Here is a 20163-nt window from a genome sequence, read left to right on the forward strand (position 1 = left end):
AAATGATGAGCAGCAAATCAAAAAAAATGAATGCAAACCAGAAGTATTTAACATCCCATCCTTCTACTCCTAAAACACTGGCTTTAATAGCATTCAGCAGAAACTGGGTCGCAAAATCCAATTTCTGAAATTCTTAAGTTTCTGACCCTCTTTCTACGGCTATTTGACTAGCATATGTGATGCTCACAACAGAGATCTGGAAAGAACATGACATAAAAATGTCATAAAGTGCTAATTGCTTCAGCATATAGAAAAATTTCCATGGGATACACAAATGAACATGCCATTTCCCCAATTTGTCACTCAAAACATCCTTTTCAGTAGCAGCTAAATAAAGGAGAAGATTATAAATTAAAGGCTCTGAGAGCAGATTTTTTTTGATTGTTACTTCTGCAAGAAAAAGTCACCCTGTGATTGCAAAGCATATTTCTATCAAAGCAGTACCTAAGTTTTGCTTTCTGATTATCTTACCTTTCACTTATCTGATTACCCAATACCTTATATCCTCCTCTTTGTGCCCCCTTATCTTGTTTTCCTTCTTTATATTCTTCATTACTATAATATTCTTTTCTGGTTTTCTTCCTTGGCTTTCTATCCAAACATTTTTCTGCTTCTTGCTTCTTTCTCTGTGCCACATACAGTGGATCAGGTAGTAGATAATAAAAATATGGAAACACTGCAGAATTCTATCTTGGGAACAGTCATTTTCCATCACGTCAGTGTATAACAGCCAGAATAACTGCTACTGGCATGCCACAAATACCTTAAACATACATTATGTGGAAAAAAGCAGCAGGTTGCCACTTTATTAAACACGTACAAAATAAGGCAGAGAAGACTAGTTACCATTTCATGCTCCAACAACAACCGAGAGTTTGCCATAGGGAGCTTCCTCAGCCTCATGACTTTACAACTCCTGGTGCAAAGTTTCTCTGTTGACACTCATAGCTATCCAAACACAGAGCCAGTGTACAAGCCCGGAGAGTCCCTTTAGCTGAATTGTGGTAGTGAAATACAGGTATATGAAACAAAAACTATTGCCAGATACACTGAGATACCTGAGAAAACTGAAAAACAAAAACCTAAGGTTATGTCTTCTCTGAATTGACTGCTGTCTCCTACACATATTTTGGACCTAAAATTTAGATATCCCTGAGCTTAATTATCTCTGAATTTTCTAGTTTTGTTCTCACCACAGAATTTGATTTCAGAAAAACATGGCAAAGAACAGTGATAAAGACATTTTAAATAACAGACCTCTTGTAAGAGGTCAGGAAGACAGGGTTTCTATCAACTTGAGAGATTAGTAGGTAGGTAAAGTATTAAAATTCTGGTACAATCTTTTATTTCTTAATTCTGTGAAAGTTTTTATTTATTTATCCAATAACTGATTACCTAAAACAATTAAGCCAGGGAAAAAGGTCCCAAGCAGGTATGAGATATGTGTTAAAAAATGCCTGAGTCTGAAGCAGAACTAGAAGTCGGATCTCCATTTTTTCAAGGGACATGCTCTAACTACCACTGTGAGCAAAACGTGAGCAGTAGCATGACCACATCACTATTGCTGGAGGAAAGAGAGATCCCGCTATTATTCCTAGATCGATTTTCAGGCACTGAGTCTCTGAGGTATCTACTTCTATCTATTTTCAGCTCCAGGTACTTCCTGAGCCTGATGTAGTTTCTATTAGTAGCCAGTGGATCTCACTACTGAGTTTCCCCTTAAATCTATGTAACCCTTTTTGGCGTTCATTAGGACTTTCACAAATAACCTTTAATACATCGTTTTAATTACACAATGTAATGAAAATGCAACTGAAAGACTGTTCAAGGACAGGAGTAATTCAAGTCAGGAGTAATAAGTCAGGAGTCAGGAGTCAGGAGTAATTCAAGTTTAAATGAAAACACTCAGAGAAAGATAAATGCTAGAAGAATTGAATAAATACTAGAAGAGTTTTACGCACTATAGACTCTATTGCACTTAGAGTTTCCAGAATAAATTTTATCAAGATTTTTTTTTCCGTAGGAATAAATTCATTACATCATTTTTATATACCTTGATTCTGTAATGTATGCATTGATATATAACCAATACTACATAAAATAAAAACTACGCAGTATAAGTTTAAAGGTTGAGCACTGTTACGAGTTCTGAGCACACAAAAAATATTCTGTCATCTATGGAAATAAAATCAAATTTCTATAATAAAATTTATATTTATATACAAAACAACTTTTTTTTCAATTTCCAAGTAAAATTACAGATATCAATAGTACTTTCAAAAGACAGAGCAAAACACTGAATATATTCCATTGTTCTCAAAATATTTTTAAAACAAAGACTGTTATGTTAATTGAACTGTAAAAATCCAATAGCCAACTTTTCTACTGGTGTATAAAAAGAAACCATAACAAGAAATCCAGTAACTATGAATTATTTAAGAATCTATATTTACCCACGCACTGGAATATTCATATTTCTTGCTGCTTTAACAACTTCTTCAAATTTGTCTATGCTTTCTTCAATTGAACAATTAATATTCATTTTGCTAAAAGATTCAGATGCTGCACCAAATACTGAGACTTCTGTAGCCCCTGATGCAATCTGAAAGATATATTTCAATAAAACAGAAGAGTAATAATATATTAAATGATTAAACTGTGCTTAATTTTGTAAGCTATTCTAGAGTTTTAGTTTTAAGTACATTATAAGTCTCACACATAAGTAAAGTATAAATGCAAATTAAATTCTGACTGTTCTTTAATCTATTTGAATGCTAGGAGATTGAAACTAATTTTATAAATTCATCTCACTGGCATATTTTCTTCTTGTCAATTGAATAAGCAGACATTTTTAAATGATATATGTACATACTAAGTTGTAGGAAATGATATAAAATCTGACTATAAAAATAACAGAGATGGACATTAACATTTCATTTTTTCAGAAAAGAAGGAAATTATATAAATACTGTGAAATATCCACCCTCTCTATGAATAGGAGGAAATCACTCTAATACACAGGACAAGCTCTATGACCTACACATATTCAGATGGACAACAGTATCTGCTTCTGCAGAATAACATTTAAACTTCAGCAGCTCTGACAAGAACAAAAATATTTTCCAAGGGAAGAGAAAAATAAATATCAACAAAAAAGAACTTAGGACTCACAACTCCTCTACTTTCACCAAATAAGATATAAAGGAGATATAATTCAACTCAACCAACTACCATTGCAGCTTAAGTGTAGTAGTATAAATCTGACTTGCTGTAGTTAAAACTCCTTTGTACATAGGTCACATATGCAGTATAAAAACTGACTCAGAGTAAGCTATAAAGGTCCAAAAAGGACTATACATTCCGAATGGCTTCCTAGATCCAAACAAAGTATAGAAAGCATAAAAACTCTTCAGAAAATGAAAAATACTCTTAAATAGCAAAACATACTGCTTTAAGACTGAAATGCTCTTTTTTGTAAGTTTAAACTCACAAAAAGTTTCTGTTATTTTGAGTATGTCTTGTATGAACTGAAACATTTAACAGTTTTCAAACTTTACTAAGGTGGGTTGGAATTTTTTTAAAAATTAATACAGACCTATGAAGTATTTTCATTCAAATGTCTCGCTACTTTCCAATAAAACCCCTTACATCAGAAACTTCTCTAGGACTAATAAGTCAAAGAAGGAAAAGAAATTTTCTTCCTCTGTTTATACAAGCACCAGTCATAACATTTTGCAAAGACTCATTGATACTGCTATTAATATATGAACATACATAATTTAATGTCATTCTGCAAATATTGCTCAGTTCTAACAGAACAGTGTATATGATACTAAAGAAGGAGGTTTTGGTACTGAACTGATAGTATCTGAAATATAAAAGCACCAATTGGTGACATCTTACAGCAGAATGAAAACCTTGCAGATTAGGCGTGAGAACAGGATATTGGACTCCAGGATACCGCTCAATGCCTCTCATTACTTCTTTGTGATCTGCCATCTAGAATAGATAAATATTTTGTATTGATTATCGGTTATTTTCTCACTTTGTAAAGCAGAAATTATCTTACACAGTACTTTTGTCTTGATTAGGTATATAGTTTGCAAAAAAGTGTAACAGTAAAGAAGTTAAATAGAGGTTGTTAAATGATCCATTTTTTACATTTCTTAACTTTTGAATACTTGTGGTGCAAACTTTCTAATTCTATATTATCTTAAAACTGGAGATAAGATTTCTCTTGTGTTTCTTTTGTACCTGTAAAAAACACTATTGTAATGTGCATTGAGTAATTATGATCAAGGAGATCACTGCAATTCCAAAGCTAATTCAACAGACTCAACCAGTAGAATGAACAGAATAATGAAAATTCCAATACCATCAAAATGTCAAAATTTTCCCAAAAATTCACCCTGACTGAAAAGAGCTAAAAAAGACTTTACAGTCTTAAATGTCACGGAACCTGAATTATATTCAACGCAATAATCAGTGTGTCTGAAAAGACTAATCACAACAAAACTATTCTTAAAAAAATAGTAAAACATAGTTCTACATACAGTACCACTTTTAATCTATTTAGAATTTTATTTTAAATACAAAAAAAATTGTTTTGTTAGAGGAAATAAAATGTTATAAACAGGTCAAGAAAATTACTTTCCTCAAGCATTTGTTTTCATTCACAGTATTTAACTGTACAATCTGCATTCCTTTGAAGAGAAATTATCTATTTAAGATATGCTCGTCTCACTCATGATTAAATATAGTTCTGTATACTAATCAAAAAGATTAATCAGAAACTCATTCATGTAATAAACTACAGATTATTCAGACCAGCAGAAAAATTGAAAATAAGTGTAGGAAAAATGAGTTTATGTTTTAATAGTACCCCTTTCTGGAAACAATAAAATTAATAAAGCATATACCTCATATTTTGTGTCTCTAAAGGTCTGAGTTTAAAAAAAAATAATGTGCTTTCTGTGCTGTCAATTTAGGACTACCTTAGTAAGAGACATAACAACAAAGCTTTGGATACACATTATTTACAATGGAGGCACTGACAGCTTCACAGTACCACAATTGTAAATATATTTATATAAATATATATTATTATTAAATTATACCATACTATTAAGTGACAATACTATTGGCATCCTGGAATCTTCATGTCACTGTCTTTCTATTATGAAAATAAATGTATTTAAAAATCATAAAAAGACATGCATATCAAACATACGTATGTACACAATTATTTTCTCATCAAGAATAAACTGGTGACATAAGGCATTTTTTTAATTGTTTCTATGTAAAGTAAATCAGTGTGACCACCTACCATATGTGATAATCTCACAGAAATACATTCTATCATGCCTTATTTTTTAAAAACTTTTTTTTTATTCCTTAATCAAACAGAAACAGTATCTACATTTCTCAAGAACCGGGAAAATACTTGAAACCAAATGATTAATTAAATGGCAAATGTTGGAACTAATTCCACACTTTAAAATTATAGTCTGACTTAGAATATACTAGAAAACCAAAACGACAGCATTTCAAACAGCATAAAGCTGCCAGGTCCAAGTAATATTTTAAGTATTACATTTGTCCCATTGCTATTTTTCCTGTAAGAAAAAACTTATTTTAACACATATTGCATGTTATAAGTTCTTAAATTGTAATAAAATATTTTTTTTCCAAATTTCTTTTAAAATAAGCTTTTAATAGTAGGTATTTATAATTTTTGGCCACTTAGGTTATAGGTGTGGGATCCTGTTTTATATGGCACCTTGCTACCGTGGAACTTTTCCTTTTAGCTTTTTTCGGCAATAAAATTTCTGCCAAAAAAAACACTGGGTGGGAAACCATAAAAGAGCCTTAAAATACTAAAAAAAGAAGTAAGTGAATGAGTGATCTAAACTTAACCAGGAATTCTATTCCCATGACCTACGAAAAGAAAAAAAGAAAGGAGCACAGAAAAGACAAAGTCAAGACTGCACTCCCTATCAAAGCAACACAGTCTTATCATTTAAATAAAAAACATTTTAAACACAAATTAAACCATGAAAATAAAGTACTCAGACTTGAATTTAAGATAAGAAGAGATTCTTATTTTTTTTTCCAAAACTGACAAACCAAAGCTAAATCTGGTACTCCTAAGGGCTCACAGGAAAAGCAAATAATTAAGCAAAGAAAGAAGAAATCGACTTTTGCTTTCCACTTTTCATTTGCATATTTAAAAATCCTACATTATTCTCTGTTGCTGTAACTGCCAAGGTGTGATGGTTCTTGGAAGAAACCTAGCCTAAGCACTTCTAATGGAAATAATCTCAAAGTACATTATTGTGGGGTTGAACAGAGAAGTTTGGCATTGTTTATGTTTTTTTTTTATTCTTTCATTTTACCCTTTCTTTGGGCTTCTCCTTGGTGGTCTCAGAAATACTGAAATAAATTGAGCGTGCATGAGAAAGTGCTGTACAGCCAGCCTGCTCTCTTAGCTGTTGAGCAAGGTAAGGTACAAGCCATCCACCAGTGCTGGGCAAAGGTGCATTCTCAGCTTAAAATGCATAAAACTTTTATACATTTTGACAGAAGACAATAAAAAATATTTTATATTAATTAATTTCAAGTTTTATTTCTTAAATAAGATGAGTAGTCCTTACTAAATATACAAACTCAAATGTTTCTGTGTCTGCAAAGTGTGTAACTCCCTAAAAATTAGTTTATATGCTATAAACAAGGATTGACTTAATTCTTTACCTGCAGGCAATAATCAAGTTTTCACAAACAGGAGTTACGTAGTATACTTCAGGACTAGGCCTGAATTTTCAGTATTAAATCTCAAATAAAAACCTGGCACCTCTATTGGCAACAGAGCTTTGGTGCTGGCTACAAAAAAAAAAAAGTTGGGATTTCTGTTGAAGTGCAGTAAAAATAGAAATTAATTCTGGAAAAGTAATGAGCAAATTATTACAATTCACCAAAACCCTATAGGGCCACTGATAGAGTGCTAGATCTATAAAACAACTCGGGTGCCTAACTGCAGCTGCATATGCTAAAGTCCCAAATTTAGAGCTTCCAAATACATTCCCCAATATGGAAAACTGGATTTCATTTAGGGGAAAGTAAAGAATTATGTGACTTTTCTGTTTTACATCAATGTTTATTAGTTCTCAGAAGAGTAGGAAATAGGTAGAAACAACTTTAAGTTATGTTAATGATCTATCACCTCAGATCTCTAGTCTTTTAGCTCTTTGGTTTTTTTAGTTACAGTTAATCAAATATTTAAATAAACAAAGTACAAAATAAAACACGGAAGTACTCCCCTTGTCTCTACTCCACACTGCAACATAGGACTCAGCATAAAGAATTTTCTATGTATTAGTGATTACTGTGAAAAATCTCTGCCTCTTTCAGAGCACATTCAAAATTCATACATAATCTGTAATCCTGCTCCTTCAATTGGAATCCTCCTCATGCAAGTGCACATGTGTCTGTATGTGTGCAAATGTTTATAATGGTGGCGTTGGGGAAAGGAGAACATCATGGATAGGTATAAGAAAATCACAGATGTTGGTAGGGATGTCTGAAGACCACCTGGTCCTAGCCTCCTGCTCAAACCAGGTCAGCTAGAGCAGGGTGCCCAGAATTGTGTTCAGTCAGGTTCTGAACACCTCCAGGAAGCGAGGCTCCAAAACCTCTTCGGGCAACATGTTTTGGTGTTCAATGTACCAAACACAGCAGATATACTTGAGGAAACTGATGTTTGTGTTCAGGGAAGTGTCAAGCTGCCATGATGCTCTTCACACCCTCTAGGCCTGAAGAATCTATTCCTTTCACCAGGGAGCACTGCTGTGAAGTATCCCTTATTTGCACTAACTCCACACACCCACCTCTCCCTTTTCTAATTGCAGGTTCTGAATTAGTGTTGCTCCCACAGGAGGTGTCCTCCATTATGAATATTCCACAGAGGTCATGCCCCACAGAGATCATGCCCACTGCAGTTCATCCAGACACACAAATCCAGGGCTCTATACTCTGACATCTTCATCTTCTCAAGTCTTTGTCACTATGTTTACACTCAGAATCCTATAATCCAGTTACTCCATACTCCACCGTCCCCACACCTCTTATCCAAACCCAGTGTCCTGAAATCCAATTCCCACGTTCTCCCTTTATTGTTATCCCTTGCACATCCACATACAAGCACATTCCTCACCTGCTTCCATAGCCTCGTGCTGCTAAAGGAAAACCTAGAATCACCTTCAAACATATTTATGTTTGGAAAGTGAAGATCACATCCATAATTTCTCACATGCCATGTAGAAATCATTCTAAGTCATACTCCTACTATTCCTGTTTATCAGAACCCAGTTCCCCTCCTAAAGGCTTTAGCTGCCTGCACTGAAGTCCAGTTCATTGATAAGATGAGAGCAGTTTGAGAAGCCTCAGCCAGCTTTGTATCCTCTCAAGAAAAAGTCAGAAGTTTCAGCTGACAGGTGATTCACTGACAGCTCTGTTAAGAAGCGTGCTTTTTCACTCAGAAGCAACTCATAAGCCGGACTCTCATGCTCCCACCTTCCTGAGAAACGCAGCAGTGCATTGCAGCCAAGCTCATTCTTGGCTGTGCATCCTCTTGATTGTACCTCTGTTGACTGACTTTGTGTCAGAGACTTGTCTTCCTTGACCTCGGATCTGCCTCATCACTCAACTTCTCTGAAGATCTGCATGTTTGGCTTCCCTGGCTACCTTCACCAGACCTGCTCTGTTCTTGGGTGGGACTGCCCTTTGTCAGCGAGGCCTCAATCTCTGCTCACCTTGTTATTGTTGGCTCCCAGCTCCCCATTCTTTGTGCAGCCACCAGCTGCTCCCCAGCTCTACTGACTAGATTTAACCAGCTTCCCGCCTAGCTTCTGACTTTTCCTAAAAACAATTTTTTGACACTGTGTTTATATGCACTGCAGATGACCCCACAGGCATGTAAATCAGGACTGTGGTAACATTAAATGGCAGAACACCTTACAAGTGGAAATGCCTGTGTTCCAACAAATCCTTCAATAGACAGATGAAGGTATCAAAGGTTCTTTCAGTTTTAAAACTTTATCAATATTCAAAAGAACTTGACAAAATGTCCAGGAAAAAAGAAGTACCTGTGCTGCAGTATCTTGGTATTTTCACTAAAATATAACTTGTGGAACAGAGAGATACATAGATAAAGGTATGTATATTCTTCTACATCTTACTTCTTCTTAATAATTTGCACCCCTTCACTGGACTTGCATAAAACTGTAAAACTTTAAAACTGTGAAAATCTTACCAAAAGAAAAAAAAAGATTACTGCTGTCCCATATTCCTGCATAGTGAAGCAGGCAAAAGTATTAGAAAACTTCATTACATGGGATAGCCTTTAAACTTAAATAGTTCTCATGGTGATGATTTTACATACCTGAGGAACCCACTTGGATGAAACAAAACTAGTCACTTCTATTGCAGGCAGACCTGTTTTAGAAAGCCGGTTGATTAACTCAATTTTGATATCAGTTGGGACTATGACCTATGGACATGGAAATATAGTAAAGTATTTAATGTAGCAAGATATTTCTGGAGGAGAAATGTTCTTAGCACATAACACATTATTTAAAGTCACAAAAGAACGTGAAAAATCTTCTATGCAATTGCATATAAATTTGGACTCACTGATTCTTAGTAACCAAATATGAGCATATTGAAGAAGTGACAAAGGAAATCATAACCCAGCCAAAGGAAGAAGAAAATAAAAAAGATGAACAGAGGCAGATGCAGATGAGGCAGAGAGAGTAAATCTCCTATTCTATTAATACTAATAATACCGTTAATACCTTTGTCATCAGTAACAACAACATACGTAAACTTAATCTATTTGTAGTATTTATAAATAAATATCCAAATATAGTACATAATGAATTAAAATGATATTTCTATTTTGCATACAGGGTATAACACATTCTGGTAAACAAAAAGTAGAGAAAAAGATTACCTTTTCATTTTGCAAGCCATCCCTTGGTCCAACTTCTACTATCTTCACATATTCAGGCAGTCCGGGCGTTTTAGATTCCTTAAACAAAAATCACTCAATGAGCACAAAACACTGAGGGTCTCTAAGATCAAAGATACAACGTGTACATGTCTTCTTATATGATTCTGGGTATGAAGTCATTATATCAACAGTAAATTTGCTCACTGTCCTTAAAATTCTGTGAGAACATGTTCTGCACCTTGAACTAGGGAATAAAATCTGAAAGCAGAAGTTATCTGCATGAATGCTCCATTGCTTCTCTGAGGCCACAAATGTTTATTATACAAAAGTATATAAAGCTATAAATGAGCACTGTGTTTTACAAAGTGAGAAATAAGTCCCATTTCAAAAAACTTCCAAACAAACGATGCTGTCCTCCAGCTTTTACTGAATGTTCTCAATTTGTGGAGCAGTTACTTGTGTGTAAATGTTTGCAAGGCAAGGCTATAAATCTGAGCGGAGCACAGCAATCAAGAAATGCTGAAGAGATTATTAATGAAAGACAAAAGTAATCCCTCTGCTTGAAGATGAAGAAACCGAGGAAACCTGGTAGACAAGAAGAATTTTCCAGGTGTAAAAGCTGATTTGGAAAGGTAGGAGATTTGGGGTGAAAGGAGGGAAGGAAGGCAGCAGCAAGGTCACAGGGCTAAAGAGAGCACAGGGAGCTAGAGGCAGGGGAAGGGAAAACAAGAGCAGAAAATGAATCATTGTTTGGCTGGTCTGTTTCTGAATCGAGCTGGCAGGTGTGGCAGTCAAACTAACCTGGGCTTTTATGTTGGTTCAGAGTAGCTGCTCATATTGACAAAAGCTGTGTTGTTTAAAGACAAATCGAATGGCAAACTTTGGGCATCCTGACAGGGCCTATTGCAGTAGCAGGGACATGTCCAAGCAGCCCCAGCAGGAGCTCGAGGGACACCGATTCCTGCAGTGAGATGAACACAGTATCCAAGGCCGTGTCTCCATCCCAATATTTCAAGTCCTTGATGGGATTAGTGCTAGCTACTTGAGAGACTGCTGCTCCCTCTCCAACCATGACCTCCCCTGACAGCTCAATTTCCCTGGACAATGAAACTGTCAGCTGGGAGGGAAAGGCGCCGGGAGCAGGAGCCAGAGCTTTCACAAAAACCAGGCGCAGACTCAAGAAGTCATTTCTTCGGTGTGTAAATAGGACCACTAATCTCACAACATTCACATTTTTCATCCCTTCCTTACTAGCATTGTCAGTATAGTTTCAACCAAAGGGCTGACGGTTTCTCCTCACAGCAATGGAAAGCAAGCCGTCTGCACCATACTTCTACAGCACCTTTGGTTCACTCCCCTCTACACACCTATTTCACTGCCCTGGATAAAAGTAAGATCTCTACAGTAACAGTCACAATACCAGCTAAAGTATAATAAACATATTTCAGAGCATTTACTGTACATTTATCTAGGCACAGTAAAAAGAATGGGAAACAGCTGTATAGTATCTTTTGCATCACGTGGAACATCTGGTAAATGAAAAATTTGTCAGGCCGTGCTAAGCCCACACTCACTGACAGCTTAAACCCACTTAAACATGGAGGTAAAACTTTCACATCTGCTGCATATTGTTACTTTTTCAAAAAAAAAAGTTATTTTTGTGAATATGGCACAGTCTCAGCACTAGGGGCATAAATCTGGGCTATTTCATCATTATCAGACCCTTCTTGTTACAAGACAAATGTCACAGCTGTGCTATGAATAAAGCTGTGATTGAAAATAAAATGGATTATGTGAAGCAAAGCTTAATTTAGTGCAGGAAGAATGTCCATAACACTTTGGTGGCAAAATGTTTAATTTCTAGGCCAAATCATGTAAATCCCATTCAGTTTCTGCTGTGGTAAGGCTTCTGCTGAAATCAAGGGCTAGCTATGTCTTTACAGATGGTTTAAACACCTGTATCAGGTGTCACTTCAATAGACATTCACATAACCTTTTAAGAGGATGGATGGAGTTGCTGGATTTCACAAAGATTAGAAATTTGGAATGGACACTGCTGAAAGGCAATGAGTATTGACTTTTATACAACAGCATTGATTTTTAGTTCCCATTTGTGATATAACAGGTGTATAACCTCACTGAGCCAAAGCCCAGGCCTCTCATAAGACAGGATCTTCGTCCTTGCAGCCCTTCTGCCCTCTAATCCCACCTTGAATTCACCATTCTCAAACACGACACTGAAAAGCGTGTACAGGGTGACTCACAAGAACCACCAAGCAGAAATGCAAAGCCCTATTACAGACAAATCCTTACTTCTTACCAGCTCAGAGTGGACTTCTTGGCTCTTAGCCCTCAAGTATCTTGCTTTGCACTGAATTTAACCTCCTTGCTCTTGCCTTCATGGCTACTCAGTTCCTCCTCCGTGGTATCCAGTGTGCTACTAACCATCTTTCTGTCTTCCTGTCGTCCGCAAATTTTTACCACCTTAGTATTCCATGGGGAGAATATTTGGACTAACGTGATTATTTTCACACAAACATGTATTATTTCCATAAATTTGGTCTAGTACTATTGAAGAAACATGTTAAGCAAAAAGATCTGAGGAACTCCACCAGCAAAGTCCCTTCAGCCTAATAAATCTGCTTTTAACATTATCTCATTTCCAGCTTCTTATTTACCTCACAATTCGTGTGCCCATCCTCCTCCTCTCCAGTTTAACTAATAACTTCTGTTGTGCTGTACTGATGAAGCTTAGATAAAAAGCAAGAAAAAGGGCTGCAGAATACTTAGATTCAGTCCCGTGTGTGCTATTTATGCATTTTACAATACATAATCATTGGGGGAAAAAATCAGAAATAAATCAGATACTGTATCTCTATATGCTGTTTTCTGCTAAAATTGACTAGCTTTTTTCTCATTCTGTGGCTCAAGCTCAGTAAGAGTAGGAATGAAGTATCTCTTCACCCTGATCTCGCCTGTCCCATGTAAGGTAGCAGTTAGCAGGGTAGAAATTAGGACATTCTTCCAGGAAGTTTGGAGACTTAATAGGATTTTCAGGAAGGAAATCAGAACAGACTTCCTGCTTTTTTGGAAGGGCTTCTGATCCTGGAGCCACACTTGCAGAGAACTTCAACACCATTTAAAAACATAGCTGAAGAAATGACCAGTCCATTTTCATACTGGACCCAGTGCCACTCATAGTCCTAAAGCAAACTCCGAACGCACGGAACAGATTGGAGTCTTAGTGAACTTACGAAAAGTTTAAGCTCTTCTTTACTATCTGGATGGTCTAGACCTTAATCAGGACTCAGACGACCAGGATCAAGATACCTGGTCCCCCTAACTAACTGGACCATTCAAAGGTACAACCATTTGAAGTAAAAAAAAGAAGAATTTTTAGAACCAACAATGAGACACACTAGGAGAATTTTAGGTACCTTCAATTGTAACACTAAACAGTCCACAGAAAATAAACAGAAAACGAAAACTAGTTTGTATATTTTAAGAGAATCCTCCCCCCTCCCTCCAAAAAAGTGAATGTTACAGAAATGCACATGTATTCATTACACAAGTATATATTTCACTAAACATGTCATGAAAATCTTTCCTGTTTCAGGAAAAATATTGAATAAAATTACTTTACAAAATGTATTTTCATGTAATAAGTATAAAAAGTAGCTTTTGTAGATATTTAGAGGTGACTGCTTATTGAATTATATACTGGCTCTGTTGAAAAGAAATGACTACCAAAGTACAATGTTTGGAATATCGAAAAGGAAATAGTTGACATAAAAGACTAAGGGCCTGGAAAATTTGTTTTTTCCATGTATCAAACCTTGCCAAGGGATAACAAAAAGCATATAAAACCACAAAAAAACTGCCTTCCTCAGAATTCAGCCAAAGATTCTTAAAAAAAAAAAAAAAAAAAAAAGGAAAGAAAGAAAAAAGAAATAGGAAAGCCATACTATTTAGCTTCAGACATTGTATGCCAAATTTCTGTACGGAAACATTTTCCCTGAGTTATAAATAGCTGAAAATAGACGTCTTACAGAAAACCCTATTAACCCGTAATTAGAGCAGCAAAAGCTTCTTAGTATAGCCATAAATGCAATCAAATTAAATAAACTTACTTTCTTACACTTTGTCACTGCTTCAGAACTTTTAGTAAAGCTGCTGACATTCCTCCAGCTTTCTGACTTTCATTCCATGCAGCTCATCCTTACGGACACTGACAAACAGCCCCAGAGCTTTTCAAAGGTAACTAAAGGAACCCAAAAGTAAGGGAGAAGAATTTTCAGTCTTTCTAGCCAAGCAAAGATGAAGCTTTGCTTTCCACTTCCACAAGGTGGTGTCCTGGCATAGAAGACAACTGTGCGAAGGTAGATAGATGGATAGATCCATCTTGTAAAAGGAAGAGATGTGTCTGAGAAGGGTTTTAAACTAGGATTACCAGGGAGGTGGCATTGTAACTCCATCTGTGCATGTGCAGTGACATGGACAAATGCCTAAAAACTGGAAGAAGGAATAATATAGTTGCTGGAAAGAAAACGAAGAAACAATGGTCTATCTTCTGAACGCTCTTCTAAAGTTTACAAGACAGGGAGGAAATAGAAAGAAATTAAAATGTTAGTATATAAATAATATTTGAAGTGGAATTGCACAGATCTGTTTATACAGTTCACAGTAGGAAGACAGGTATCAAAGACACTCCTTTCTAAGTAAATTAGGGGAAAAAGGAGATTCACCAGTGAGATGTAAGAAAGATAAACTGATACTCAGAAAATAGTTGGACACAGACCTAATGACTGTTCCTAGACAAAGATAAATGGGAGGAAGACTGAGGAAATATAGAGAGGAAAACTCTTCTGTTGATAGCTTACTATACCAAATCAGAATAAGCAGATAAATGCAAGAATTTAAGGGTGATAGAGTCTCCTTAACTGGAGAAGGAGGAATCTTCTATTGTATTTCAGATTGAAGAGAGAGGACACAAACTGCAAAAATATCCTGGACACAACTTTTTAACACAGTGGATAAAGCAATTTCAGGGATCTCTTGAGACAGCAAAATGCAGCTTCTGCCCATCCTGCAGCATACATGCAATGTCTGTCACATGCTGCTAATATGACTGTTGGGAAAACAGTAGCCAGGCAAAAAAAAAATCATCAGCCTTTGAAAGGCTTTCAGATAGTAAATTATTCTTATGATATTATTGAGTATTTTCATTGATGTCTTGAATGACAGAATAGACAAACCACAATTAAAGTAGTTGCAAGAGTGCTGGATAACAGGGTAAGAAATCAAAATTCCCTTAACACACTTGAGATAAGAGTGTTTGACCATCCTCACAGTTAAAAAAAAAATCTTGCATTTAAATGGAATTTTCTGTTCTTCATTTCAGACCTACTGCCTCTTCTGTCACTGGGCATCACTGAGAACTGTTTGACTCCGTCTTTTTGCTCCTCTCATCAACTAAACATTGGTATGGTCCCACCAAGCTTTCTCTTATTCAGGCTAAACAGTCCCAGTTCTCTCAGCCTTTCCTCCTATGACAGGTGCTCAGTCCACTAATTTTTGTGGTTCTTTGCTGGATCCACTCGAGTATGTCCATGTCTTTCTTATACAGAGAGTAAACCCCAAATTACTACTTTAGTCCACCTCTTCAAATTTAATTTGAATGTTTACAAGTTTGCCAATATTTTTTAATTAAAGGGTTTGTGTGAACTGTTCAGATATATCAGGAAATTATCTGAATCGACTAGAAATTCACTGTAGAGATTTGCACTGTAAAATAACAACATTTCTACTGTCACTTCCATTAATTATGAAATTCCTATATAATCTACCAGCACATTTATAAAATTGTTGCAAGGTTGTTTGTAAGGAAATGCAAGTAATTCATACAGTAACAGAAGAAACAACTGCAAACACAGGGGAAATTCAAATGAACTACAAATATTTAAGCTGGTAGAGTGGCCAGTAGTGTTCAGTTTAACCCTGCTCATAAAGAGAACTTTAAGGTCATATTGCCAATGATATTAACCAATAATGAGAAAAAAAAGCTATATATTTTATTTAGAAATTACAAATTAATATTTTGAAAAAGAATTCTGTCAGGAAGTTTAATGAAATGACAGCTTGAAAGGTAAAAATTATAGGAATATGGAATGCTCTCGACCTTATAAAAATATTGCAATGCACAAAACTGCAAAATTCAAGTCACACTCCAATCTACTCAAGGACACACAGTTATAGATTAAGAAAAGTAAAATATGATCTACATATTACTATGTCTTTTGGTAAGTGCTTTAGAATTGGACTTCCAAAGCTACATCTCAAGGTTAAGTTACCTCAGCTCATTTCTGTTGCCAAAACATATGTACCTAGAGTCATTCTGGATGACTTTAGAACGATGGCCTCCAAATGTTGTTCAGGAAGGTCCCAGTCCCAGTTCAACGATTTACTATAGGCCCCATTTCAATTCTGTCATGATGTCCAGACATTGTAGGGGCATCTTAAATGGCACTAGACACACGTGTTTAGGTAAGTGAATTGAGCTTCTAAATTATTCTCTATATGTAGGTATCTAAAGGCATGCTAGATTTCTAAATTCCCATTATGCTATATAATTTAATACAGTTGACAGAGCATAAAAAGTTCAGTTCATCCTGAAATGGACCCCTCGTGGCTGATCTGCAATGCCAGGTTTTTTTAACCGTGCTTGACTAGGGGACTGAATACTATTCCAGAAAAGAAAGGGGCTCCTTTACATGTTTGCATCAGATGTGCCTCTCCCATACAAATGTCTCACACATACTAGGTGATTAGTCATCTATGTTTAGGCAATTGAGTCCTACCCTAGATCTTTACTGCCTACTTGGAATTTACAGCTGCTATAGACACCTACATGTCTTCATTTCGGTGTCTTAACATAAAGCAGAAATCTTCTGTACTATGTATCACCTAATGAGGGATTGAGAGAGCAAACTCCTATTGAGTTCCTCCTAGCACCCAGCTGTTGATACCTTCTTTGTCTCATTCTTGATGTTTTCCCCGTTCTCTGCTGGTACAGTTCCCAGTCTACACTGCTGCTACATTTCACCTTTGCCTAAAAACCCTTCCTCATGGGATATTCATCTACAAACCTGAGAACTTGGAAGACAGGTAAATACATAGGCGAGGGGAAGTAACACTCCCTCTTGTAGCAGACCATTTCAATCCCAAACACATTCTTATCAACTCATTACTGTGGGCCTACCTAGGGGTCACTGGGCAGTTGGTGATCCTGATTGCCATCAGTGGGCCTAATCCTGATCATCACTCACTGACCTGCACTCCCAGCCTAACTTCCTTATCACCACAAATTTGCCTGATGATCTGGACTCTTGGCTGAACTTGGCTACCATGTCCAGTCCTGCCCTGCTCAGCTCACTTGCAAACTTCAGGGCCAGGCCCTGGCTGGTGACACCTCCACCCTGCCTGCCCTGTTCATTCTTGGCCTCCCTTCCTTAGGGAGCAGCTGACCCTTGTTGCTCCCTGGTAACCAAACTGAGAGAAATCACTTGCTCTAGCATTATTCACAATATCTGAACCTTGCCCCCTGACATCCAGCTCAGATACATAACTCTCAAGCACTTCTTTAGCCCAAGTGGTTATACATACTGGAAGTGGAATGGAACCTACTTCCCCCTCTCTTTGCTGCTGTAAATAGCACTTAAATAGAAAGCTTAAATTGACAGTTTGTAATGGCTGTCACTTAAGCATAAGGATTTTTTTTTCCTGATGGAGATCAGTATGTCATATGCTCCAGTTTATGTCATCAATTATAAATTACTCCTGAAAGACACTGTTTTGCACATTAACTCCCTCCGATCCTGCTGCATCTTCTCCTTATATGGTGGAGGATATAGCGATCTGCTGCTACGAGAACAACCCCGAAGGATAATGGGTGGTCCAAGGCACAAAAAAGAGTCTTATTACCATCACTGACAAGAAAAAAAAAAAATTCCATCTGATAAGTAAAAGAGTTCTGTCTGTTACACAGATACAAGTCCACTCATAAAAGAGCAAATGGAGGCACAACACGCATTTGTGTTAAATCACTTCCTGCCTAGAGAATCGCAGGCGTATTACTAAATGTGCAAGCTGATTTCACAGCGCGATACCTCCCAGGTCTTAGTGATATGCAACAAGAGACCTCATGTATTAACAAATCAAATAAGCAACTTCTTTCTATATAGGCCTTTCTGTCAGGCCAAACACAAAACAACACTCTTTCCAAAAGCACTACAGAGTTAATAAATCAATATAATCTCTGTCCACAGGAGTCAAACAGAGGGAATAGGAGAAGAAATTCCTCACTTCTCGGGATATTTTTCTTTGTACTAGATCAGAGGAGGTCAACTCTCACATTTCACTTTGTGTGAAACACCTGCTGAATATTGTTTTCTTTGAGTTGGAGTTTACCCCTTCACTTACAGTGCATGTGCTAGTCGCTCAGAGAGGCAAACAAAACCTGCAGGTGCCTCCAACATATAACTTGCCTCATATACCCAATTCAAGTGAACTCAGCTTGAACTATGAATACACATAAACTGAAATCTTGACTCCTTCCTTTTTAATTGAAAAGATAGTCGCATATTTGAACACTGTCTGGAGGTATCTACTTTCAGTTTTATTTTAAAAACATAATTATTATTAGTACTAATACTTTATTTATCCACATTAAAGTCTGAAGTTATTTCTGTTGTTCTTTTTCCATCACAACAAAGGCTAAACTGCCATGCATTGATATACTATTCCTTGTTTTCCTTCGCCTCTAGGAAATGCCAAGTTCGGAAGTAATAAACACATTTAAAATGTCCTATTGATTTTTAGCATGTCATGGCTTTGGAATACATTTAGAAGCTCCTTCTCTTAGTTCAGCAAATTACACGGGCTGCCATACTGATCTTGGAACGGTATTATCACACATTTCTTTATAATTATCTCAGTTTGTTTAAAAATTTGGGTTTTTTTTTTAGATTTCTCCCTCATTTGAAGTGAGCACAGAAGGTAACAATGTATCTTTCTGTATTAAAGAGCAACACTAAACTACTATACCAAGCGCATGCTTTTCCCAGTAAGGGTGTGTAAAAGAGTGAATTGCTGGCTTATAATTTCTAGCTTTTAAAAGACTTTTGAATTGAATCTGAGCAGACTAGCTAACAATTTCAGCATGACCCACACTCTTTTGATTATCTGCTCTGTGATACCAAGGCCATTTTCAAAGAACATAATCTCACAATTCAGTTTGAAAGAAGACTGGATATTTACTACAGCTGTACTGAACGTAAAGTCACAGTGGGTACCTACCTCCTCCCATCCTTCATTATTTTACAAGTCAAAAAGGGTTTAGTTCTTGCTTTTCAACTTTTCATGTGCTACTTCCAGTCGTCCAGACTGTGCAAAGTGAAATGACAGCAAATTTAACTGTTAGCTATGTCTCAGATATACAGTGATGCTGGATAGAAAACTAATAAAAGGTAACTTTCCCAGCATACATAATGGCAAACAGCAGCACAAATTAAATCCACTTATTCAAAATATAAATATTTATGATAAAATACATATAAATATGACTATTACAGAAAATTATTAGTTATTAGCATTGCTTCAAATATTAGATATATTTGTGGAAATATATACATAAAACAAAGAAATTTCTTGATTTACTAAATATTTACACTTTTAATGTTTTAGAATCTTTTTCCTCCTCAGATATGCTGATTCATTTAATAATTTAAATAACATCCGTAAAACATGTAAAACTGAATATGATGTTAAGATGATTACAGATTCCTAGAAGTTTCCGCCTTTAGTAGGTAAACGTGAGAAATGTGAACAATGTGAATTATATAAAGTTAGGCATTTTAAATCGTAATAAACGAAATCACGATAGTTCATGCTCAACCGTAACTGCACTGCAAGGACAACGACTTCTTAAGTGTCACTAGAGAGTCACACAAACATTTCTGACTGTCATGGCTTAAGATTTGCCAAATGTGAGTGAATCAGAAAACTGCACAGGCTCATGCAGGCCATAGGAACTGCTGCTTTGACAGACAGCCATGATAAAATGAAATCCCAGGAATTACACTCTGAACGGAGAGTGTAAC

The 20163-nt window shown here is 36.2% G+C and overlaps 1 protein-coding gene across 1 annotated transcript in view; it reads right to left on the bottom strand.

The window, feature by feature from the left end:
* The window catches only part of HMGCLL1 (3-hydroxy-3-methylglutaryl-CoA lyase like 1), a 73599-nt gene that overhangs the window by 42415 nt on the left and 11021 nt on the right, over positions 1-20163 (bottom strand). The window contains exons 2-5 of the mRNA XM_088530618.1: positions 10007-10084; positions 9437-9544; positions 3904-3999; positions 2454-2602 (exon numbers count right to left, since the gene is read on the bottom strand). Coding sequence (XP_088386744.1) covers positions 2454-2602; positions 3904-3999; positions 9437-9544; positions 10007-10084 — 431 coding nt within the window. The remainder of the gene's footprint in view (positions 1-2453; positions 2603-3903; positions 4000-9436; positions 9545-10006; positions 10085-20163) is intronic.

The sequence above is a fragment of the Tinamus guttatus genome, unplaced genomic scaffold (genome assembly GCF_059628265.1).
Source record: "Tinamus guttatus ecotype Peru unplaced genomic scaffold, ASM5962826v1 Tinamus_guttatus_pri_ptg000383l, whole genome shotgun sequence".
Taxonomy (NCBI): Eukaryota; Metazoa; Chordata; class Aves; order Tinamiformes; family Tinamidae; genus Tinamus; species Tinamus guttatus.